At 39.0% G+C, this 25,720-nt stretch overlaps 1 protein-coding gene across 3 annotated transcripts in view; it reads left to right on the forward strand.

The window, feature by feature from the left end:
• CERS6 (ceramide synthase 6) overlaps positions 1-25,720 on the forward strand; it is a 311,390-nt gene that overhangs the window by 88,125 nt on the left and 197,545 nt on the right. For all 3 annotated transcript variants that reach the window (XM_024756640.1, XM_024756642.1, XM_024756641.1), the window contains exon 3: positions 11,494-11,624. In XM_024756640.1, coding sequence (XP_024612408.1) covers positions 11,494-11,624 — 131 coding nt within the window. The remainder of the gene's footprint in view (positions 1-11,493; positions 11,625-25,720) is intronic.

Genomic DNA, 25,720 nt, shown 5'->3' on the forward strand with positions numbered 1-25,720 from the left:
AAGGGTCAGGAGAGTTATAAAGTACAGATTCATTGTAAAGAAAACGGGAGAGGAGATGATTGCTCTTGTGAGAGTTAAAGTCCAAACCAGGAGTGGGAAGAGGAGGCAGGGAGAAGACAGAGGGAAAGATCGCCATCCACTGTCAGCTGGTATTTCCTTAAGAACAAAAAGGGGAGGAAGACATAAGTCAGAAACCCTCAAGCTAAGGCCATAAAAAATTAAGCAAATCACAGCATCCAAAAAGCTGATTCTTACTCATATTTCTCTCCTGTCTTACTCTTTCGTGGACAAGAAAGAAGAAAAGGAGCATAACAGTCTATGAGAAGTATCGTGTGTTTGTATATGAAATGGTTCCTTTTCCCACTTTCATTTTTCTGGGAGAATTACTCAGGCTTCTAAGATGTGATTTGGCCATGTTAAGCAAATTTTATTCCGTTTTTGGTATTTGTATTGCTAACATTTTGTATTGCTTCTCTCTTGTCTTAAAACTATTAATTCAAATATGTTTGTTTATTTTATGGTCTTCGTTTCTGCCAGGATTCTCTAGGGTTTCCCCCTCTATTCTTTTAAAAATGGTATTTTTCCTGGAAAAGTGGAAGAAAGCACCTGGTGTTCTTAACATCTCTGCTAGGAAGAAGAGTAGAATAAATGGAATTTTAGGAAAAAGAGTAGAATAAATGGAATTTTAGTTTTGTGGGATGATTTTATTTATTATTTTTTGGGGGGTTTTAACATCTTTTTTTAAAAAATATCTTTATTGGAGTATAATTGCTTTACAATGGTGTGTTAGTTTCTGCTTTATAACAAAGTGAATCAGTTATACATATACGTATGTTCCCGTATCTCTTCCCTCTTGTGTCTCCCTCCCTCCCGCCCTCCCTATCCCACCCATCTAGGTGGTCACAGAACACCGAGCTGATCTCCCTGTGCTATGCGGCTGCTTCCCACTAGCTATCTATTTTACGTTTGGTAGTGTAACTGTAGATTGCTTTGGGTAGTAGAGTCATTTTCACAACGTTGATTCTTCCAATCCAAGAACATGGTATATCTCTCCATCTATTTGTATCATCTTTAATTTCTTTCATCAGTGTCTTATAATTTTCTGCATACATGTCTTTTTTCTCCTTAGGTAGGTTTATTCCTAGACGTGAGATGATTTTAGATTGCCAGTTTCTAACCTGAAGGGGCTCATATCCTATAGTGTGTAAAGGAAGAAAATGTTAAGAAGAAACTTACATTTTTATTTAATATATCAGTTTACTGCAGCAAACACCTTTTTCCCCTCTAGAAGAGCTGATGTGTAGGGAGTTACAAGGTTCATTTTTTTTTAACGTGATGACAACATATTTGTATTTACCTTGTGAACTACTCTAAATGCATGAAAAATGAATTTTCTACCCAAATGTATACCTCCTTTTAGAAATCCTGCAGTGGACATTTTATTTCCCTTGCTTTATGTTTATTATGGTTACTGGGGAAATTTTCTCTATAAAGGTAATGAAAGGATTTTGCAGGCAGGTTGACTGCTCTGGAGGATATTTGCTTCTAGCTAATTTTAATGATCATATTCTCTTGGTTTCCAAGGTGATTCTTTTGGAAGTTTCTACACGATTAAAGCAGAAGCCTCAGGTTTTGAACATAAATGCAGCCAAAGTTGGAACTATTTTTCCTTGAATTCTTTGTAGTTCTCCAGTGTTAGTTGTGAGATGAAAAAGTAACAGATCAGCTGACCAGAATACAAGTAGCAGGATTTGGAGACTTTGAACATTGCACGTCCAGCATTCTGGCCTTGGCCATGGTTCCAGGTCACCTTGGAGAAGGGCATGGTTATCATCTTTCAAGTGTGAAAACCCTTAAAATCTACTCCTTACAGGACTGGCTACATAAGTTTTGGAGGCCAGTGCAGAACTAAAATGCAGGGCCCCTTGTTCAGAAAGCATAACAAGGTGCCATTAAAGGCATAAAAATAGAAAGCTTTTTCCTTTCTTGCACAGTCTCTTTCTCTCTTGACCTGTCAAGCTTTTTTTTTAATTTGGTATTTAATGCCATGCCCCCTTAGGCATACACAAGAGGCAAGGGCAGATCCTGACAGGTACCCAGGAACGCCACCCTGTGATTTAATGCACACACAGCTGACTAGCTGCTGCTAGTCGCCGGCAGCTAGTTGCTAGCTCCTGGGCTAACATGCCTGCGCTTCTCTGGGCAGGGTAGAAGTTGAGACAGGCCTCTCCCCTTTACATGGGCCCACTGTCCCAACCCATGGTGGACAGGGGACCTCCCAGTGTATTGCAGTCTCTGCTCCAAGACACACTAGGTACCTGGATTGGGGTAAGCAAGAGGCTAGTCCCCACTGAGTCATCCACCAAATGCACTGGGACACTGCCAGCCCAGGGTGCAGGTGGCATCCCTATACCCCACACTGAGACACCGTGGGGTGTGCATATCTAATCCCATCTCTTTCTGTGTTTGCACCCAGGGCAGCAGTAGTCACTAGGCAGGAGTGGGAAGGGGAAAGCTGGGGTCCCTGGGGAGCGGGGGACAGGGAAGTAAGTTACCCAGACTCATATGGGGGCAGTGCCGGGACTGTGTGTGAGCCAAGACTCTGAACCTCTGACACATGCTCCCCTATCCCAGTGGACTTCATAAGCAAAACACCATTCCCATAACAAAATTATCAAGAATTTCAAGATGGCAACCAGAGAACTTTAAACCCCACATGCGAGCCCTTCTGAATCCAGATCCCTTTGTGAGTTCACTGGTCATGCGCCCTGACTGAGCAGTTCTCATCTATGAAATTAGCTGATAAATTTGAACTCCTTCATATTCTCCAGCAGTCTTTTCTTTTGAGGTAACATCTGCTTGTCTTTCTCACTCTTTTTTTTCCCTCTGTAAATCTAAAATTTTATAAATATTTCAGAGAACGTACCTCTATTGCAAAATAGTTGAAAGCATTGGTTTTTGAGTCAGACCTGAGCAGTATATTGCAGTGATCCCCAACTTTTTTGGCACCAGGGACCGGTTTCATGGAAGACTGGGAGTGGGGGGGGGGATGGTTTTGGGATGATTCAAGCACATTACATTTATTGTGTACTTTATTTCTATTATTATTACATTGTAATATATAATGAAATAATTATACAACTCACCATAATGCAAAATCAGTGGGAGCCCTGAGCTTGTTTTCACTTGCCACTCACTGATAGGGTTTTGATATGAGTCTGAAAGCAATTGATTTATTATGGTCTCTGTGCAGTCAAACCTCTCTGCTAATGTTAATCTGTATTTGCAGCCACTCCCCAGCACTCGCATCACCGCCTCAGCTCCACCTCAGCTCCACCTCAGATCATCAGGCATTAGATTCTCATAAGGAGCACGCAACCTAGATCCCTTGCATGTGCAGTTCACGGTAGGGTTCACGCTACTACGAGAATCTAATGCTGCCGCTGATCTGACAGGAGGAGGAGCTCAGGCAGTAATGCGAGTGACTGGGAGCGGCTGTAAATACAGATGAAGCTTCACTCGTGCCTGCTGCTCACCTCCTGCTGTGCGGCCCAGTTCCTAACAGGCCGTGGACTGGTACTGGTCCATGGCCCAGGGGTTGCAGACCCCTGGTATGTTGGAACATTGTCTCTGCTGCTTCCTAGTGTGGCTGTGGGCTGTAAGTCGGTTAGTTAATGAGGGAGCATTTATTTGGGCCAGGTGCTCCCATTCTTTAATTTACATTAGGAGTGCCTGAGAGGTAAATGTAGATTGTTGCATCCTATTTCTAGAGATCCTGATTCAGTAGCCTTGTGATGGTCCCAGGAACCGGCAATTATGAGTTGTCAGACTTACTTAAATGAATGGAATGACTGTTTCTCTTTAGAGTGAATATTTTTGAGTTCACGTTTCTTAACAGGCTATATCCAGAGTTATCGGAATGAGATAGATATAAATCAATGAATCAATCAGTTTATCTATTGATTTATATATCTGTCTTTTGGCACATACTATATCTATAATCCCAACAGCCTCATTTTCTAATCAATCAAATCAGTTCTTGAGCCATTAAGGGAAAAACATATATGTCAGCTTTGAAACTAGGTTTCATGATCTAGAGAATTACGAGATTATCACATCATAATCTGCATTTGGTATATTATATTGTATTTTAAAAATTATATGCAGATTTCCTATAATTTGTTTTTCCTCATTCTCCTCTTATGCCTATTGCTTTTTATTTTTCTTTTCCATCCTTGTCTGGGTTATGTTTATTAAAATTAACCTAGGTTTTTCTGGTATAAAAATGTCTATATAAGTCAGAATTATTCACTTTTTCCCTTGGGAATCTTAAGAAATGAAAAAAACTATGGAGAAAAATTATAAAACACAACACTAAAAATATACACACACAAAAAAAGAAGGAAAATCTCACAAACTTTAATTTTGGCAAACTAAGAGATCTATATCTCTAGATTTCAAAATATATATAAAAGCTAAACAAAAACAGTTGAGGTTGGACAGAAGCCAAGTAGGAGGAAGGGATGAGCATGAAGTGTGGATGGAGGGCCCTGTGGGGGTAGATTTCAGGAAAGCCAGCAAAAATGACACCTCCTAATTGTGAGACCAAAGCTGTATCACTGTTTGCAACACTAGGTGCAGGAACTGGTGAGCAAGGCTGGCAGATGCTCTCCCAGACTCAGTTTAATTCAGGGAAGTGGAAGAAGTACACAGAAAACCTTGTGGATGGCACATTTTCCAGAGGCAGTGTACCTTGGAGGCAGCTAAACTACAAAAGCACCCTCCTTGGAGCTGGTCGAGACAATCCAACTCACTCAATGTTGGGTAATAAAGAAGAAACACACGGCATCAAAGACAAGAAAAAGAATTCGTAGCATCGCTTACTAACAAAAATTATCACTGGAAAAATGAGGCCACAGGGCAACTGAAAGTTGACATCAAATATTTTACCATAAATTTAAAAAAAAGCAATAACTCTGTAAGGAGGATCACAAAAAAAGAAATACAAGACCTAAAGAAAAAAGCAGTTGGTCAACAGGAAGAGATGCAATGTTAGCTGGTTGGTTCAGGAAAAAAGTACTAAAGCTATCACAGAAATGAAGAAAAATTGGAAAGAACACAGGAAACACTAGACACTGCAGAAATCTCAGTGGGGAACATGCGAGATAGAAATAATAAAGCTGAAATAAATGAAATGAAAAAGAGCTAAAAATAATTAGATATATAGACCAAGCAGAGCTAGCATATGTATAATTGGAATCTCTTAAGGAAAAGCAAAGTAGAGTAAGTATTGAGAGAGATATCAAGAAAAATTTCCTAAAATAAATGGAGATTTATATTAATATGTTAATAAAAATGTAGTAAAAGTTGACCCGAAAAGGTTTATGCCAAGACTTATATTATTAAAAATAGACTTGAAATATAAAGTAAATAATTCTTTGAGCAGCCAAGCAAAAAATGAAATCATTTCTCTAGGAAAATATCAGCATGGCTTTAGTCTTCTCTGTAGCAATATTCTATAGGACAACATTTCCAATATTTTCAAGGAAAATGGGAACTAAGAATTTTATATTTAGGTAAATTGTTTTTATAGTATAAAGGCTAAAGACAAAAAGATTAGAACTTGCAAAAATTTGGAGGAGTTGTCCCCATGAGTCCTTTTTGGAAGAAACTATTATAATCATTAATTTTAGCTGACCAAGAGATTACTGGGAATGTTGGCAAGTTTTGAATACATTTAAACTGTAGAACTAAGGTAGAAAGAAATGTGATGATTAGGATGACAGAACAGAATGTAAGCATTATATGCTCTCACAATGTAGAAATGATACAGGTAACAATAACTGAGCAGGACAAGGGAAGGAAGGTTGGAGGTAGAATAAATTCACTAATTGCATAAGCTCTAGTAGCTGGGAGTCAAAGCTTAACTGTTTAAGCAGCCAAACTGAGTAATAGAGGTAGAAGCATATTTAATAGTACAAGAGTAAACTCTAAGAGAGATAAAATTATTGACTAATAGTAGGTGGGGAAGGAAGAGGAAATATGCTAGTTTTAAATATTGCTCATTTGGAATTTTTATTGACTGAAAATGAATAGAAGAGTATTATGAATGTATGGATAACCACTAGAATAAAAGTTACCCACAAAAAACAAAGGAAAATAAGCCATATTTGGTTTGTTAAAATTAAAAAGAAAATTAAATTATAAAAACAGAAAACATAATTAATGTGAGGTAAGTATAAACAGATTTATAAATTATATCAATGCATGTAAATGGGTTTAACTCATCTAATAAAAAAATAATTCAGATTTGGGTCACATAGCTTATAAGACACCCCTTCAGATATTAAAAATAAGAGTATGAGTAAAGGTATACAGGCAAATATAAATAATAAAGAAAGTAGACCAAAAGGATGAAGTGAAATGAAGAATTGGCTTTTTATTGCCAAAGGATACAATTCATAATGAAGATAAAATGGTTATGAATATATATGCATTGAATACCAGCATATCCATATACTTATAAAAAAGAAAGAAGAAATTATTTAATAGTAAGAAATTTTAATTTACCTCTCAGTCATGACAGGTCAAAATATAAAGCAGAATATATAAAATATAAAACTATAGCAATTAATTCTAAGAAGCATAATTAATGAGGAAGATCTGACAGGTACATTTATTTTTTTTTAATTTAAAAATTTTTTAAAAAATAATTTCATTTATTTATTTTTGGCTATGTTGCTGCACGCAGGCTTTATCTAGTTGTGGTGAGCGGGGGCTTCTCTTCATTGTCGTGTGCAGGCTTCTTATTGCGGTGGCTTCTCTTGTTGCGGAGCACAGGCTCTAGGTGCACGGGCTTCAGTAGTTGAGGCACACGGGCTCAGTAGTTGTGGCTGTGGGCTCTAGAGCGCAGGCTCAGTGTGGTGCACGGGCTTAGTTGCTCCATGGCATGTGGGATCTTCCTGGACCAGGGTTCCAACCCATGTCCCCTGCATAGACAGGCAGATTCTTAACCACTGCCCCTGTCAGGGAAGCTCCTGACAGGTACATTTAGAACCCTGTATTCTGAATATAGAGACTATACTTTCTTTTCAAGTGCCTGTTAAATATTTTAAAAATTGAGCTTTTATTATATAAAAAATGGTAATACATTTTAAGAATAGGCACAGTTTACTAATATGAGAAATCAGAAAACAGAAAGACTCTTGCTTTCTTAATCAACTTTTGTGTAAAAATAAAATTTCAGAATATTTAGAAAACAGTGATGAAAGCACTACTATGCTATGGTACTATGCCAAGGTAGTGCTCAGATGAAAACCTATATATATAAGTTTAACCACTTATATAAATATATATATATTTAACCACTTACTTAAACCTTGGGAAAACAACAACAAAATAAATGAAGGCAAACAGAAGGAAGAAATTAATAAAGATAAACATAGAAATTGAGTTAGTAAAACTGTAGTATTGAAAATTAATCCAGAGGTAACTGTTTACTTTTTTTTTTAACAGAAAGTCAGCTAACCCAATCAAGAAAAAACAAAGCACAAGTTAACAACATAGCAATTAACAACATAATCAACAATCACATAAATTGAGGAAAATAAAAAGGATATATTACTATTAACATGGCAAATAAAATATAAACACTTGGATAAAATGAAAATTATTCTAGGAAAATATAATTTACCAACTACATATGTGTGTTATCACAAGAAAATTCTAACACTCTTAAAGAGCAGATAATAAAATGCTATTTTAAACTCTACCGAAGTATAGAAAATTAAGAAAATCATTGATTCTATTTTTATGTAATCTCAAAGTCTGATAAGTATCTCACTAAAAAATAAGACTAGAGACCAATTGTGATTATTAATATTGATGAAAAGTCCCAAATAAAAAAATCACAAACTGAACTTTGCAGCATATTAAAAGAATTAATCATCATCACCAAGTACGACTTATTCTAGGAATGCAAGGCCTTCCCTGTATTCAATATTAAAAACATCTGTTTTTGTAATTCACCATGTTAATTGACATAAAGAAAAAAAGTAGATGATCACCTCCATGGATTCTGAAATCTAACATCATTTTGATTAAAATAAAACAATCTGACTAGGGATAGGTGGTTTCATTTACATGATAAATATACTTGTATATCAGCTCCAAATCTGGCCTCTTAATGAGAAAAACATTGTGATATTCCTACTAAAGTCTGGAACAGATAGGGATGCTTATAAACACTGTTATACATTGTGCTAAGTTTTACATTTCATTAACAAATAGATAAAAGGAAAATAAAGGCATAAAAATTAGAAAGGAGGAGGTAAAGCTATGCTATGTGACAATTTAGTCATGCATTCGAGAGGTATTTATTAAGTCCCAACTATATTCTAGGTACTGGTGAAAAAAGATACAAAAAAGTTCCTTTGTTTACAGAGCTTACATTCTAGTAATATCCTATTACATGATTGTATACCTGGAAAATTAAGGGAATCAAGTAAAAAACTACCATAAACATTACAAAATGTTAGCACAAAATTAGTTACCATACACACATACAAAAAGCAGTTAGAAGATATAAGAAAATTTCTTAATTATAATAGAAACCAAAAAAGATGATATCCCTAGGAATCAGTGTAACAAGGATGTGCAAGGTATGTGAGGAAAATTTTCAAACATTATGAAGGACACAAAAGACAAATTCAGTTAAAGATATCAAGTCACCCTATGCTAGTATAAGAACTTGGTATAATCTCATTATAAATACTGACAGGTTTTCTTGTTTTCCCGTTTATTTTGAAACTAGACAAGCTAATTCTAAAGTTAATATAGAAAAATAAAGAAGGATTTCTGAGTAACCTGACCATATGTACTGGCACATGAATAATAGAACGGTGGGAGAATAGATTTGATTTCTCATGGAGAAAACATGAATGATGGTACTGGCCTATCTGGGTAGCCATTTGGAAAGAATTAAAATTAGATTCATACCTCCCACTGTATACCAGGATATATTCCAAATGTACTAAAGATTGAATTTAAGAATCAAAACTGTAAATGTATTAGAATCAAAGCTGTAAATGTAGGAGAATTTCTTGGATTTTCCGAGTAGGGAATGCTTTTCTACTTATGACCACAAATACAGAAGGTATAACAGAAAAGATTGATAAATTCAAACATGATTTAAAAAAACTTCTGCAAGTAAAAAACACAAGCAAAATGCACCGTAAGCTAATTCTAAAACTCAAGTGACACATTAGTACATACTATGCAGTTTATGGTACAGATATAGGTTTGATCACTCTAATAACTGAAGAACTTCTACAAATCAATAAACGAATTACTAGCAGATCAAGAAAAATATGGGCAGTAGATATGAAAAAACTGTTCTAAAGAGGAAATACAGATGGTTTTAAAACACAAGAAAATATCCTTCTTTCATAAGAAGAGGAAATCAAATTAAAGATATACTGAGATACTACTTTTTATATATCAGGCTAGAAAAAAATGGAAAAATCCAATAACATACTCTGTTGATGAGGCTTTGGGAAATGGGTACTCTTGCTTGTGAGAGTATGAATTGGTAAAATCATTGGTGACAGTAATTTTTCAATATCTAAAAAAATTGCAAATGCATGGACCCTTTCATCTCCAATGTTCACTTATAGGAACTTATCTCTCTCTATATGTGTATAAAATAACTCATGATAAGGTTATTTATTGCAGCATTGTTTGTAGTAGTAGAAGTTTGGAAGCTACCTAAGTGTGCATTAATAGTGGAGTGGATAAGTAAATCATGGCATATCCTTAATGGTTCTACAAAAGAAGGAGGACGTTCCCAATATTTTGATGTGGAAATGTTCCAAGATACATTGTAAAGTGAAAAAACCAAAGTCCAGAATAATAGAACCATTTGTGTGAAGGTGGTGGTGGGGAGACATAAGAATGCACATTCAAATTTGTTTATATTTGGTAAGATAACTTTGGAAAGAAATAGATTGAATAGCCTGTTACCTGGTAGGAAGGGGAGAGTAGGAACTGAGAGAACAGGAACAAAGTGGAAGGTGAAATTGGGGATAATTTTTATTTTGTGAACCATGTGAATGCTTTACCTATTGAATAGACTTAGAAAATGAATGAAAATTAAAAATGAATTCCTTTAAGAAAATGGTATAGCCAAGGTATAGTGTAGGCTGTGCATTTTCTCTCTTCCATATTTTTAATTGAGAGACACGGAAGGAGAGTGTAGACGGTGTCGTGACTTCTAAGAAAAACACCTCAAAGTACACGCCACACTGAAAGTTCGCAAATAACTTTTACAGACACAAGCTCAGCACATTTTATAACCTCGGTCATGAAACTAAGGCCATTTGCTGTGTTTCCTGTGTGTCTGACACTGAATTTCTTGAGAGGCTTTAAAAAGGAGTCACATGTGCATTCCGCCCTTATGACTTGACAACTGCTTGGCCTGCCTTCCCTACCCCATTTTTGGTTCTGTCCTCTGATTATTATCAACATCTCCTTAATTGTAAAGCAAAGGTAGAATAAATAAAGGAGTAGAACTAACTCTGTTTAGTTTTGTTGTACGGCAGGTCGCCCTCACGTAATTGTTGGCGGGATGCTTTCTAAGACACCGAAGAGAGAGGAGGGACAGAACTAACATGTACTGAGATTTACATACATTTTTACATTCCACCGTTTAGGTGGATAAATAGGCTTCTTTGGAACAGGTAAGGAAACTGAGGCTCAGAGAATTCATTGGAACAAGGAGTTGAACCTATGTCTGTCATCTCCTAATGTTATAGAAATGAGAGCGAGAGACAGAGTAATGTCATCATATGGCAGGCGTAAATATCGATAGTTTCTCTTTCTACTTTACCAAGTTTGCATCTTCAAGTAATGCGTAGTCATTGTAAAAAGTTTGATGGAGTTCTGGTCAAAAGACTGACCAAGAAAGGAATAGAAGAGAAATGTGTGAAGAACCAGGGAGACTGAAGAGAAAACATGCTTTGTAAGTGGAATTGATACCTTAGTCTAAGGTGAGGTATTTGGGGATTATTCCATGCTTTTTTTCTGTCCTGCGTTATCCTGATATGTGATAATGGGTACAGCATTTTTTCATTAGAAAGTGAAATATTTGAGTGATGTCTTTTTGCAAATTCACCTTCACCTAACTCCTTTCCTTGAAGGCTGGTGGAGCTAACTCGGCCAGCTGACTGTTCCATCGAACCTTTGTTGCTGTAAGAAGTACCAGCATTAGAGTGAGATTCATGTTTTTCAGTGTTGTTTCATGATGAGTCACTTCTCTTGTTCTAAGTGGTTGTTTACGTTCACGCTGCTGATGGAAGGCCTCGGTCCTCAGTGGTCAATATAGAAATCTCAGTAGCAGATAGAAAATACAGGAAAAACAAATATCTCCAATATAGACAAGGGCAGATCTGTTCATGGTGAAGATGAAAATGATTTTCCTGGTACCTTGTTTCATAGCATCCTGATGAAAAGAGATTGGAGGGCCTCTCCAAGCAGCTGGACTGGGATGTTCGCAGCATTCAACGCTGGTTCCGACAAAGACGCAACCAGGAGAAGCCAAGCACACTGAAGAGGTTCTGTGAGAGCATGTGAGTTGCTGTTTTTCTTTTTGAAAGAAAAACCTGCCTAACTTACTCATCCCATCCCTGAGGTGAAAAATAACAGCTCAGTGCAGGCTCCAGCAGCCCCCCAAAAGCATGCCATCTGGTGGAAGAAAGTAGCCCATGAAAAACTGGGGGGTAGTAGTTTGTTGGAATTTGTGATTTCCACTTTGGATGCAGTAAACAAGGTTTGTTTCCTAGTGGAGTTTCAACACAGCAGTCAGATTACAAGGGTCTACCGTGGTATTTTCAATCAGCCACCTTTAACATATGCCATTACTTTTATAGTTTGCATTTTAATAGAGGGGGATTAGTCAAGATGTTCTTTCCACTGATAAAAGCTGAGATACTAGAATATATTATCGGAGGGTCATGATGATGGCCTGTCTTTCTGGAGTTTTAAGAAATGGCTGTATTATATTCCTGGGTGAGTTTAATGAAGCATTGCTTGAAGTGGGGGATGGAATGAAAGTCTCTTCCATTTCTGAAATGTGAACTTCATGGTGTGTAAATTATAAGTCAATAAAGCTGTTATAAATAATAAAAGACCCACAGAGAACTCTTTGAGCACAGAGATATTTTGAAATAGTGACACTCAATACATATATCTGTAGGAAAGTTAGAGAAAGAAATATTGAAGCATCGAGTGCATCCCCAACGAAGGGAAGATTCTGCTTTGAGACTTGTTGCTCCGTTTGGTCTTCATCCTTTTAGATATGACTGTGCCTTTGTCTAATGGTTCTTTCCTTTGGGAACTTTCCCCTGACACCTGGTCACTTGAACAACAATGCTGTCAGTGTAGCTCTTTCCATTTGGGGTTAAAGTTGCATTTTCAGGTTTAGCTTTCAATTATTCTGAAAAAGTATTTTAGCAATTGCAATCTAAAGCCTAGAGGGGAACCTAATTTTATGGGAGAAACGAATGAGACGCAGAATAATATCATAAATCCTAGGGTTGGATAAGTATGGGGAGCGTAAACAGGGTCTTCAGGAGGTCAGAATATTTATAAAGCCTGGAAAAACAACCTAGCAGATAGAATCTGCATAAGCTCTTCCTATAATGAACTTAGGGGCAGTTAATGGAAGAAGGATTTATGCATCTGGGTTCCTGATCAAAAGCCGGAATTGTTTCCTGGCCTGGTTGTGCCACATATGCAAAGGGCCTGGGCTCCAACGCTGAGCTGCAGGTCTGAGCAGACGAAGTAGCATCTAAGCACGTGCCCGTGCGCTGAAACTCATGTGCCATCTTCCCCTCTAACTAACTTCTTTGGTAACTCAGTGCTCTCCCTTCGCGTACTGTACTGAGTTGACACCAGTTTCTAGGCCAGTATGCATAGGAGTCGGTCACCTGGATCTTGTTAAAATTCAGATTCTGATTCAGTTGGTCTGGTATAGCAGCTGAAATTGCATTTTTAACAAGTTCCCAGGTGATGCCACTGGTCCATTGACCACACTTTGAATAGCAAGGCTTGACACTGTACTGGTGTATGTGTCTTCTCCCTGAATTTAGCTGGTCTTTATCTGCATACCACAATCACCAGGATGGTCATAGTTAATACTTAGTTAAAACTATTTCTAATGATAGCTGGAGGCATGGTGATGTGAAGGCACAGTGCGGGTGGACGGTGTATAAAGTATCGATTGCGATTTTTTCCCTCAAGAAGCTTTGTATGAGATGTGACAGAATATCTGCATATGTGTAGATATTTTAGTTCTTAAATTCCATGATAGATTTAAAAAACTAAACGTATATGTGTGCTGTACGGCTGGTATGGACAGGCAGTAGAGATTAAAGGAGAAAGATCAGCTGTGTGCTAGGGCACACAGCAGGGTTCCTGGGACTAGAACTTGAGTCCATACCGGTGACCTTGACCTCTCTGTTTCAGAAGACTATGTTGATGAACTTTGTTTTTTTGGTTAATAAATTTATTTATTTATTTATTTTTGGCTGTGTTGGGTCTTTGTTGCTGGGCACGGGCTTTCTCTAGCTGTGGCGAGCGGGGGCTACTCTTTGTTGCGGTGGGCGGGCTTCTCGCTGCCGTGGCTTCTCTTGTTGTGGAGCACGGGCTCTAGGCACGCGGGCTTCAATAGTTGTGGCTCACGGGCTCTAGAGTGCAGGCTCAGTAGTTGTGGCACACGGGCTTAGTTCCTCTGCAGCATGTGGGATCTTCCCGGACCAGGGCTTGAACCTGTGTTCCCTGCATTGGCAGGCAGATTCTTAACCACTGCACCACCGGGGGAGCCCCATGAACTTTGTTTTGAAACTCTTTTCCTCCTTGGCTTCTGAGTTGCCACTAGGTTTTACTCTTGCCTTTCTTTGTTTGCATGGTTTATTCTACATTTTCCCTGGGTCTTTAATGGGCTACTTCTCCAGCTTAACCCTTTGTTTTCTTCATCCTATCTTCCACCCTCTCTGTAGAAGTTCTCTCCTCTCACCAACTTCCAAAGCCATGTGTCCAGTGCAGAGGTTTCTTTTGAGCCATCATTCTGCTGTCTCCCCCAGGCAACTCTGATTTGCTTCTACTCCTGACTTCCCTTTTTCTCCTATTTTTATGCCTCTATTCTGTTACAGCTGGAAACTCAACCCAATTAGCCACTGACTTCCATTAGTTCTTTGTAAAGCCAACTGCTATGGCCCCGATCCTAATTGCTCTCCCAGGTCTCTTCTTTATCTCATACTCATAGATATTTTATTTGCTACAAAAAAAAATTATTTTCCTAAAATACTACTGTCTCCATGATCTGTTGCTTTAAAACTTAATGATTTGGGGCTTCCCTGGTGGCGCAGTGATTAAGAATCTGCCTGCCAATGCAGGGGACACAGGTTCGTTCCCTGCTCCGGGAAGATCCCACGTGCCGTGGAGCAACTAAGCCCACAACTAGTGCACCACAACTACTGAGCCTGCGCTCTAGAGCCCGTGAGCCACAACTACTGAGCCCGTGTGCCACAACTACTGAAGCCCATGCGCCTAGAGCCTGTGCTCCTCAACAAGAGAAGCCACCACAGGGAGAAGCCCGTGCACCGCAATGAAGAGTAGCCCCCGCTTGACGGAACTAAAGAAAGCCCACGCCCAGCCACAAAGACCCAACTCAGCCTAAAACAAATAAATAAAATTAAAAAAAACTTAATGATTTTTCTACAACTCTAAGATGGCAAAGGAGAACATTTAGACAACACCCTGAGGAATTAAGCAGAATTATATTGGTCTAGTTATTTATGTCATAGTTATTTGCTTGTCAATATAAAAAACGATCTGGAAAAGTTGTTTTTAACCAGGGATGCCCTTTACAACCATCTGGTGTGCTTTTCAAAATGCACATGCCTAAGCTTCACCCCATGATGTCTGATACAGTGTGGTGACCCAAGTGGGGTCTGGACATACCTACCTTGGAAGGAATACCCTGAATACATATGATAACACATGCCTGGTTAAGAAGCACTAATCTGTCATAAGGAATATATGACATGTCTTACATGTTTAATGCAAAACAAGAATATGATATTAGTTACTTTTAAGAAATTCTGGCATTGTATGTGCATTTTTGTAGAATTGTTACTGGACTTATAATTACATACTTAACTCTAATCAGGTTTCTGTAAAATTTAAATAAACCAATTCAAAAAAAAAAAAAAAGAACCACTAATCTCTGAAAGGAGATGACTGCTGTTCAGAAGTACTAAAAATCAAATTAGAAAGGAGGACAGCACAAATCTGGGGCTGTAGATCTAGAGCCCAGATGAAAAGATTCTATAGTTTTTCTGTTACATAAGTTACTATTTTAGAAACTATAGAATCCCTTCAGGGGAGTTGTAGTTCGTCTTTTGGCAGTGTAGAACAGCACCAGTAGGCATGCCAAACAGTGCTGGTAGCCATCTGCTGGCGTGTCCAATTTTTGGCACACCCATTTAATACAAATGGACCAAGTAGAAATTGTTCAGCAAGTAGTGTGTTGAAACATGGATGTGATTTTTTTTTTTCCTTCATGCCTGATGTCAGTCATCAACAGCTGTGTTAGTTTTGATGAATGTTTCTTCCAGAAGCATTTAAATCCTTATTGGCAACTGAAATAGAGATTTTCAAGAGGGAGTGAAGGATTTGTAAAAAAGAGATAGCATGTGAGACATTTTAGGAGAAACTGGTTCTAAGTGGGAGCCATTTAGCTGGGGGATCACAGTTTGATGCTACTAAAGCTTGGCTTTACTCCTCCAACAACTGCATCAAGAAAATATAAAAATAAATAATATTTTCAATAAAAAATAAAGTTTTCAGAATAAGTGGCTTCTCTCTCATTGAGGGCACCTGTACTTATCATCTTTGAATATTGTGCAGTACATTTAATAGCACGCATCAGGAGTACATATTATATATGGCTTTCATTTGCTCAGTCTCCAATTGACTGGACAGATAAATCTCTCATCTGTTAACCTGAAAGTATAGGGCAAGGAGTATTCACACTCCACAGGTTGGTACTACAGTCGACCTCTGAACAGCAGCAGGGGTCAGGGGCCGACCCTCCAAACAGTCGAAAATCCTTGTGTGATTTTCCTTTTGTCCTCCATATCTGTGGTTCTTCTGCATCCATGGTTCTGCATTTGCAGATACACCCAACCTTGGATAGGGCAGTACTTTAGTATTTGCTGTTGAAAAAAATTCTGCATGAAAGTGGACCTGCGCAGTTCAAACCCATGTCATTCAAGGGTCAACTGTAATTTATTTGGGTTGCAGTTTGCTCCATGTGGACTCTTATTGTAAGATGAGGGCCCGAGATTGTCTTCTCTTTAGGAATTCCATTTTAGAGTTGATGCTGATTAAAACTACCCCACATGCTGCCATAGTTGGATGCTCTGTTCAGTGGCAGCAGATTGACCGAAATCTGGGACCCTTTTGGAATTGTGACTTTATTTCTGCAAAGGAGCCCCTCTGTGACATTCTTAATTTGTGATTCCACTGAAGTAAGGATAACTCAGCAAAGAGGAAAGAGTGGCTTAACTAGTTACCCTCATGCCACCAACTCAGTCACTATTTTTATTTGGTAGCAGTTTTACTTGGACAAGTCAGCAATGCTGTCTTATGACCTCAGTAAGAAAGTGGAGCCTAATAATTGATGGGGGTGGGGAGAGGGAATAGGGCTGTTTAGGTCTTTGATCTCAGGAAATTGTGTGGTGAATATATTCAACAAGTTTTTAAAACCCCGCCACCTGTTTGCAAAAAAAACCCAACTGAATTATTGTAAACTGTTTTAGAATCTTCCATGTATTCTACAGTCTGATGATGGGTGAAATTTTGCCAAAGAGAAAATTCAGCTTTGATTATTTTTTTCCATCAGATCATGACGTCATTTATAAAGTTTACCACCAAAGTTCTCCTGAAGATCGATGTAGTTTTTGAAGGGGAGAATAAGAAAGTATTGTCTTATCTTCTAGAGAAATGGCATCTTCATTTTTTTAGTACTGGGATATATGATAAGCAACTCATTGATGCTGATCCTGAGTCTGGAAAAAATGAATCATAAAATTGAAGGACAACCTCTTAGTTCTTGAAAAGTACAGGACTGAGTTCTTTTGTTACTGTTGTGATGGTGATTATTTCCCATTAATACACAACAGTCCTTGGATCGATGAACAACTTTTAAGGTATGTAGTTACACATCTAGTTATTGTTCAAATTTGGTCGAGCCCGTGAATGTCTTGGTGTTCAAGACTATTCTTGACTATTTTAAATGGTTTTAAATCTGTGGCTTGTATCGAGGTCAGTTTTAACTTTGGAGCAGGGAGCAGCAAACTTTTCCTGTAAATGGCCAGAAAAGAAATATTTTCAGCCACATGAACCTTGTCACAATTACAACTCAGCTATTGTCTCAACAAAAACAGCCAGAGACAAAGCAAACGTATGGGGCTGGGCTCCAATAAAACTTTAATTATGGATGTTGAAGTTTGAACTTATCATTTTCATGTGTCCTGAAGCATTATTCTTAAAAAAATTTTTTTCAACCGTTTAAAAATTTAAAAACTGTTTTTAACTTATGGGCTATATGAAAACAGATGGCAGGCTGGATGTGGCCAGCCAGCCATAGTTTGCTAAATCCTGCTTGAGGATTACAATACTATTAGCAGTTCTGTCAGAGTTTCAAGAAAAAGAATATGGTCTTATAGTACCAGGCACAGTCACCATTGCTCAGAGTGTCACTATATAATAGAAACACTAGAACAGTTCTGTATGCCCATCTAATATTTCTGGGACACAGTGCCTTGATGCTGTGCTGTTTTGTTAGCTCAGTCAGGCCCTCTTTGAAGTTGTTAGTATTATTAAGACAATATCACTTTCACTATAGAAATTTTGAAGATTGATGAATTGAACTATAGACCCTTTACTCTTCTGCCTTGAGTAAGCTTTTGAAACCTTTTCCCCTCTTTCTGCTCCACACCTACCATCTGTGAAAAGTGAACTCAGGTTTTCCATTTAGATCAAGCCTCTCACATTCCTTGATGGCATATGGCTAGGCCTCTAATTCATGTGTACTGGCTAATTAAGGAAAACAGATTTTTGCTAAAAATATCAGAGAGGCCATGCTTTGGCCAAGCTGTCTGTATCTGAGGTACTGCTGGTCAGTTTTCTTTAAATCCTAAATTTCTCAAGGCTCTGTAATTTTTCCAGTAATTTTATTCAACATGGTTAGTGTCTGTATCTGAGGTACTGCTGGTCAGTTTTCTTTAAATCCTAAATTTCTCAAGGCTCTGTAATTTTTCCAGTAATTTGATTCAACATGGCTAGTGATGAAAAGGACAGAGTATATGGAGGAATAACAATTTATTAAGGCCTACTGTTCTTATTTAATGCTTGTCTGCCAGTTTTTGAATTTATATGCCATTTCTTATTGTTGTTTAGTCTATGTTAAAAGATATTTATTTCTGATTTGGAACAGGATCATGAAAATCATTACAATCAACTTTGATTATAGAGAATTTTTAAATGTAGAGGTAATGTTTATTAAAAAATTGGGGGAAAAAACACTCCAAAGCCTACCACCCAGATATAAATACTTTAATAACTTTTTTTACTTATATGGTATTGTATTCTATAGATGTACCCACACAAATACACATACATGCTATGTATCTGAGCTTGGTGCCTGCCCTTCTTGAGATATCTTTTCATAGAACCTGCCTCCTCAGGGTGCCTGAAGAAGGCTGTAGAAACGTGATGTTTTATGCTTTATCTTCAGGATCTATAAATCATTTACCCCTGAGTGGCAGTCCAGCCACTTGTGCTGTAACATGACATATGCATTCCTAAAAACTGCCACACTATGCAAAATTGCACCAAAAAGCATAACAGCACAATACAGGGCTTATGAGAAAAATGAGTCGAGGCACAACACTCGAAACATCATCAGGGACACATTTTAAATAAAGGTAGGAACCTGATAAAAATGGTAGCGCAGTTCTACACATGTTAAATGGTTAAGAAATACATAAAGACTAATAAATATGGCACTTACACCTTGAAAAGGATCTGAAGACTGCTTGTAATTTGGTGTTGGTATATTAGTTTGCTAGGGCTGCGTAACTAAATACCACAGACTGGGTGACTTACACAACAGAAATGTATTTCTTACAGTTCTGGAGGCTGGAAGTCCAAGATCATCAAAATGTTAGAGTTGATTTCTCCAGAGGCCTCTCTCCTTGGTTTGCATGTGGTCCCCTTCTCCCTGTGTCGTAACATGGTCTTTCCTCTTGCACATTCATCCTTGGTGTCCCTTCCTCTTCTTATAAGGACACCAGTCATACTGGAATAAGATGCCACTCTTATGACCTCATTTAACCTTAGTTACTTCCTTAAAGGCCTATTTCCAAATACAGTCACATTAGGGGTTAGGGCTTCAACATATGGATTTAGCGGGAATACAGTTCAGTCCAAAACAGTGTTGGAAGGGTTACAGCTCATAAGTTGCTGTGAGGGGGTGGAAGGAGGGTGATCTGAAATGGGAGGGACAGTTGTAACACAGGTGGATGTGTCTCACAACATGTGTGAATTGAAGTAGCTTGGAGATGTCGAGGTGTGTGTGTGTGTGTGTGTGTGTGTGTGTGTGTGTGTGTGTGTGTGTGTGTGTGGTATGTGTGTGTTCTGTGTATTCCTGCACTGCTTAGGTCAACTCATTACAGTTTTCTGCATTCACCTAGTGTTTCTGGCAGATTAAAGCACACGTAAGCAAATATGAAGCTCATGTTATGCTCACATAATATTGGGAGACGTTTATGGTTTCAGCATATGGTTTACAGCAGCATTATGGTGTAGTGAGCTCTAGGAGCCAGGTAGTGTGAGTTTGAGTCTCCTCTCTAACATAAAGATGTATGTGGGATGTTTGGGAGAGTTGTTTGACCACCCTACGCTTCAGTTTCTTTATTCGGAGAACGGGCATATGAATAGTGCCTGCCTCATAGGGCCATTGTGAAGACTAAATGAGTTAACGTATATAAAGAGTTTAGAGAGATGTCTTGCACGTAGTAAGGGGGTGGTGAATGTTAGCAACCTTCAACATCATTGAATTGTCTGTTAAGTCAAGTTGATGTAACAGGAGAAGCAACAAATAGTACGGTTGTCCCTCTGTATCTGTGGATCTGTGGATCCCGCAAATACAGAGGGCTGACTGTACTGTACCATTTTGTAAAAGGGACTTGAGCATCTGAGGATTTTGGTACCCGTGGGGGTCCTGGAACCAATCCTCCATGGTTACCAAGGGAGGACTGTACCCTGTCACAACCATGCACTGGCCGTTGCATATTCCCTAGCAGAGGTGGCTCTGGTGTTTGAGAGGAGAAATCCAAGGAGATGCAAGGAGAGCAGCTTCTCAGTTTAGAGCAAAACTCTTTCATCCTGTGGAACCCCAAGGGGGCAGGATCCATGTGGGCTCACAGGGATGTCAGCATACAAAAAAGATGCCAAACCTCTATCTGAGTTCAGAGCATCGGAGCCTTTGGCTGGCTGCTGCGTAGCGATGTGACAGAAGTGGCTGAGAAAAGGTGTCCTACTTCAGCAGGGAGCCAGGCCCGCTGTGCCTCTGGAAGCCCAGGCTTTTGAAGCACCACATGAGAGATGTCAGAACACACAGTGAATATCTTCGAACCACAGAGATTTAAAATTTGCCCAGGTGATTCTGAGGAGGACACAGCTTGTTTCTGCCAAGAGGGTGGGAGGAATAAGGCTGGATCCCCTCAGTGCTGGCTTTGGTAAAGCCCTCTCTGCTGGGGCCAGGGCAGTCTGAGCAGCCTTAGGAGGTCAGCGTGGCTTCTGGGGACAGGAGTTTGCTGTTAAACGTAATACTTGGTTACTTCCTAAGTGCAGGCGAAGGGGTAAGGGGGCAATGGATCTTGAACATATTTGAGGATGGAAATCAGATGTACCTGGTTCATGTCCTGGCTCAAGCTCCGTTACCCTTAGTGAATATTTTAACTTTCCCAGATGCCTCTTCTGTAAAGGGGAGATGACTCCTATTTATGGGGTCATTCTGGGGATTAAACGAGAGGGTCTGTCAGTGCCTGGTTCCCTTTCATGTGGGCTGTTTGGGGCAGTTGATTCTGTTATTAGTTAAGTTGTTCATTATCTTAGGTAGGGAGCCATAAGCTGGAATACATAAGTGATGTGACTCCTTTCTAGGGCCTCTTCCTTATGGCCCTGGCCGTGGGGTTTTCTGGGTCTTGTATCTCAATTTGCCATCAGGAGAACCGTAGTTGAGACTGTTGAGAAGCAAGCGCTTTGTGGCTTCCTCTTGGGAATCCAGTCTGGTTTGCCCTCTCTTTCTCTCTTGTTCTCTTTTGTCTTTCCACCCTACCCCATCCCTTGCACTCACCTACCCCCTCCTGCTGTTACAGGGGCGCTTGCCTTCTGTTTCCTCCTGGCTCTTCGCCCTTCTGTGATTAGCTCATGGTGGCCACGTTCCTTAGCCAGGGGCAGACAGGAGGTTTAAAAGAATCCTCTGTCATTACTAATTTGGCTGTAATTGTCTTAAAAGTTGGGACATGGCATATGACTCCTGATGTTTGAGTATAGCACCTAATAATGTAAGGGGTGAATGTGTTGTATGTCAGGTGGTGGTGGTGGGAACGGTGGGCACTTGGAACAGAGCAACAGGAGGTCCAGCCATGTCCCTTTTGGGAAGATTTGAACAGATTCCAAGTGACTATGGGGGAAGCAAGTCTTTAAGGTTTATTTGCAGGCCTCCCCAAATCTAAATTCATAATGAGCTGTCCATAAGATTGGAAAACTTAGCTAAAGGTGATTAAAGCCAATGATTTTCATTCTGAATGCAAGTTGAGCTGCTGCCTGTGTCTGTAGGGCTGGCATGATTTGAGTGAATTAAAGTATTTCAGAAAAATCACTTTAAATTTGGCCGGTTTTTAAAAATGTTTCCTATATACTGTCTCAGAGCAGTTGCCAACTGATGGGAGGCTATATAGTGTGCCTAGGGCTCAACTGTGTAGAAAGTTAATTGTGCCGTGCCACACACATGGTGCACTGACACCCAGGCCAAGGTTAGCAGCAGAGTTGGCATTAAAGGTTAGTATACAAGCCTTGGCCATGTCGATTAATTCTGCAGCGTTCTGATAATGCCTGTACTCGGTGTATTTAGCCACAGATGTAATGAAATTGCATATTTTCATCTTATATCTGATTATATCACAATAGGTTTTCTTGCAGATACAGTGAACACCTAATGCTGGTAGGAGAACCAGACCCCCAGCAGGGAGGGGAAAGGGTTGTTTACCGAGGTTATGTTGTATTCCGGATTCTGTAATGGGGCCTTTACACTTAACCCTCACAACCACCATCTGTCATATGTTAGGTCTTAAAAGCCTTTCTTACCCATGTAGAAACCAGAGCAAGGAAGGGTGGAGTAACCGACCCAGCACCATACAGCTCATGTCTGGTATTTCCACCATAAGCATCTTTGCTGTAAACATCTTTGCCACAAGCATTTTTGCCACGTAACTAATTAGCCATAAGGCAATTTTGCCTTCAAAGATGTAATAGTGAAAGTGAATAAAAAATTAAATGAATAACAAAAATAAAAAGACTTTCTGATTTTATTTTGTGGGTTGTACCTAAGCACTTATCTTTGAAGTTTTTGTTCATAGTATAAATGTTTTTTCCTTATTGATTCGTCTCCTCATTCAGCATTGTACTTTTTCTTTTTTGCTAAAATTTCTTCCTTCATTAAGAAGAAAGAAAAACAGGATCGTTTTATTTCTTGACATATTGTCACCTGTCTGTCAATAGCTGTTGCAGAGTTCTATGGGAAATGCAGGTTCAACTCTGTGCCACTGTGTAGACCATTATGAGGGCTAAGATTTATGTGATATAAAAATGGGAGTACTGCATCCATGGAGAAATGAGACCAACTGTCAACCGGTTATTTTATCTTTTACAGCAAATTGCCTTGCCTTACGTACGGCCAATTAGTTACGCAGCGAAAATGTTTAAGGCAAAGATGCGTCCAGAGAAAGTACCTATAGAGCTCACACAGCTAGTAAGCCACAGAGCTGGGATTTGTACCCAGCGTTGCCTAAATCCAGGAGCTTGTGTTATTTCAACTGCACAATGTTAGAGAAAGCTCAGGAACATTATATGTTACCGCATCCAGAGCAAATACGGAAAGGGGGCACTGTGGTGTTTTATTTGCATATCACAGCCTCTTTTCTCTTTCCTCTTCACCTCCAGTTTATGAAAGCCTGGGACCAGACTTCATTGCTTTCTCTTGGCACTGTTAGTAATTCTGTACTAGTGCACTTGGAGACTTGTTATTTTCACTCTTTGCATCTCTCTCTGTTACTAAACTGACCAAGACCATGACTTTCGGGACTGTCTTCTTCATCTTTTCATTCCCACAGCTCAGCACATGCCTGGTGTTTTGTGAGACCCCAGGAAATGTCTACTGAAAGAATAAATTATTTGGATCAGTGGCTGGATTGAACTTCTAGAGACTAGAGGACTAAGTTTAATTAGAAGAAGCTCAAGTTTGTTGTCTTTCAAATACACTATAGGCATACATTGCTTTATTGGGCTTTGCATTATTGGGCTTCGTAGATACTGTATTTTTTACAAATTGAAGATTTGTGGCAGCCCTACGTCGAGCTAGTCTATTGGGATCATTTTTCCAACAGCATTTGCTCACTTCCTGTCACATTTTGTATGTATGTGTCACATTTTGGTAATTCTCACAAAATTTCAAACTTTTCATTATTATTATATTTGTTATGGTGAGCAGTGATCTTTGATGTTACTAGTGTGTTTTGGCTCTTTTTAGCAATATAGTATTTGTAAACTAAGATATGTACATTTTTAAAGATATAATGTTATTGCACACTTAATAGACTATAGTATAGCATAAACATAACTTATATGCTCTAGGAAGCCAGAAATTCATTTGAATCACTTTACTGTGATGTTTCCTTTATTGCAGTGGTCTGGAACGGAACCCACTGTATCTCTAAGGTGTACCTGTAGTCCTAGGGAAGATTGAGCTGGGGAAGAAGGGGGCAGGAAAGGCTTCCTGGAGGAGGTGACACTGCTGAATTTTTGAGGGTGATTACTTTGGCCAGGTAGAGCAAGAGTGAGGGTGCCAAAGCCTGCTTCAGGAAGTGGAAAACGCCTGAGGAGTATGGTGGGTTTGGGGAACTTCAGCTTGAAGGGTGAAGAGGAAAGGAAGAGCTAAGAGGTGACTGCAGCCCTATTGCCAAGCCGAGGCCCTGGGCATTTCTTCCCACCCCTTCTTCTCTACACATCTAGGGCCATCTGACCTTTTTCTAAAATGTCCTCACTTTACCTTCCTTCACAGAAATCCCATGTTTGCTAAGTACTTGGCTCATTTAAGAATGGAATTGGCTTTTATTAGCAGTGCCTCATACCAATGTATGACTAAGACTGAACCCTTTTGTTTATCTTTTTGTTGGGAAAAAAAAAACTTGCTCATTGAACATAAATCTCTCATTGGTAGATACGTAATAGAGATGATTTTGAGCAGGGACCTTCCTGTGTTCCTTGTGTGGTCTGCCTTCCAACCTTTGTCTGGTCCTCTGAAGAGGATAATATAGTGCATAGAATTGGCATGATGACCTTTCCTCCCCCGACCCCGGTCCTGCCACAAACATGCAAAAATTAAACATCTAAGGGAAAAAGAAAGAAAACCAAGTTCAATTATCACCTCACTATTGGGTATACCAACTGTGTCATATTTTACAGAAAAAAATCAGGGTATGGGACCCATGATAACTGGCTATGTGTCATAAACTCAGCACTCTGTAGTCAGGGTCCAACATTAAAAAAAACAAAAACCAGGACATGCAGTCAGGAAAGCGTGAGCATGCTTGTATGCTTTTGGGAATATTTGAAACCTAGATTGTCCCAGAAAATCCAGAAAAAAAATCATATGCCCACAGGACTTAATTCACTTCAGTTTCCCCAATGGTTACAAAGGGTCTTTATGTGGCAGGGGCTAGGTGCTGGGGGATTTACAAGTAAAGAGGACAAAATTGCTGTTCTCTGGTACTCAGAGTGTAAGGGGAAAAAGACACAACAATTTAGCAAAGGGCTACATGCGTATATAGCACTCCCTGGGGACAGGACTGAGTCATCATGTTATAATGGGTACTTTTGGGTTAGCAAACCAAATTTGAGATAAACAAATCTAAGAATTGGTCCATGTAGAGAGTATCTTGCGAATGCATTTTATGATGGATTTGAGTGACAGAATTAATATTGAAGTATATAAAATATTGAATTATGTATGGAATTTAAATCTTTGGATACCGAGGAACAATATTTATCTGGTGATATCCATGGAATAACAAGTGACCATCTTGTAATGGGATCCTTCCAGACCTTCCTGCAATGGAGTGTGTACCACTAAGCCTCACTGTGGTTATTATTGTTCTGGTTGCTGAGAGAGTCATTAAGTCTGCAGATTCATTACTTATGCTGGATCTTATTTGGTGCTCCTATCAATGGAAACCAGCTTTCATCCACAGCCATCGCTGAGCTTTCTTTTAGGTGTCCCTTTCTTCTCTGTGGGTGGGAAAAACTTTTAGGT

The sequence above is a fragment of the Neophocaena asiaeorientalis genome, unplaced genomic scaffold (assembly GCF_003031525.2).
Source record: "Neophocaena asiaeorientalis asiaeorientalis breed wild unplaced genomic scaffold, Neophocaena_asiaeorientalis_V1.1 scaffold6, whole genome shotgun sequence".
NCBI lineage: Eukaryota > Metazoa > Chordata > Mammalia > Artiodactyla > Phocoenidae > Neophocaena > Neophocaena asiaeorientalis.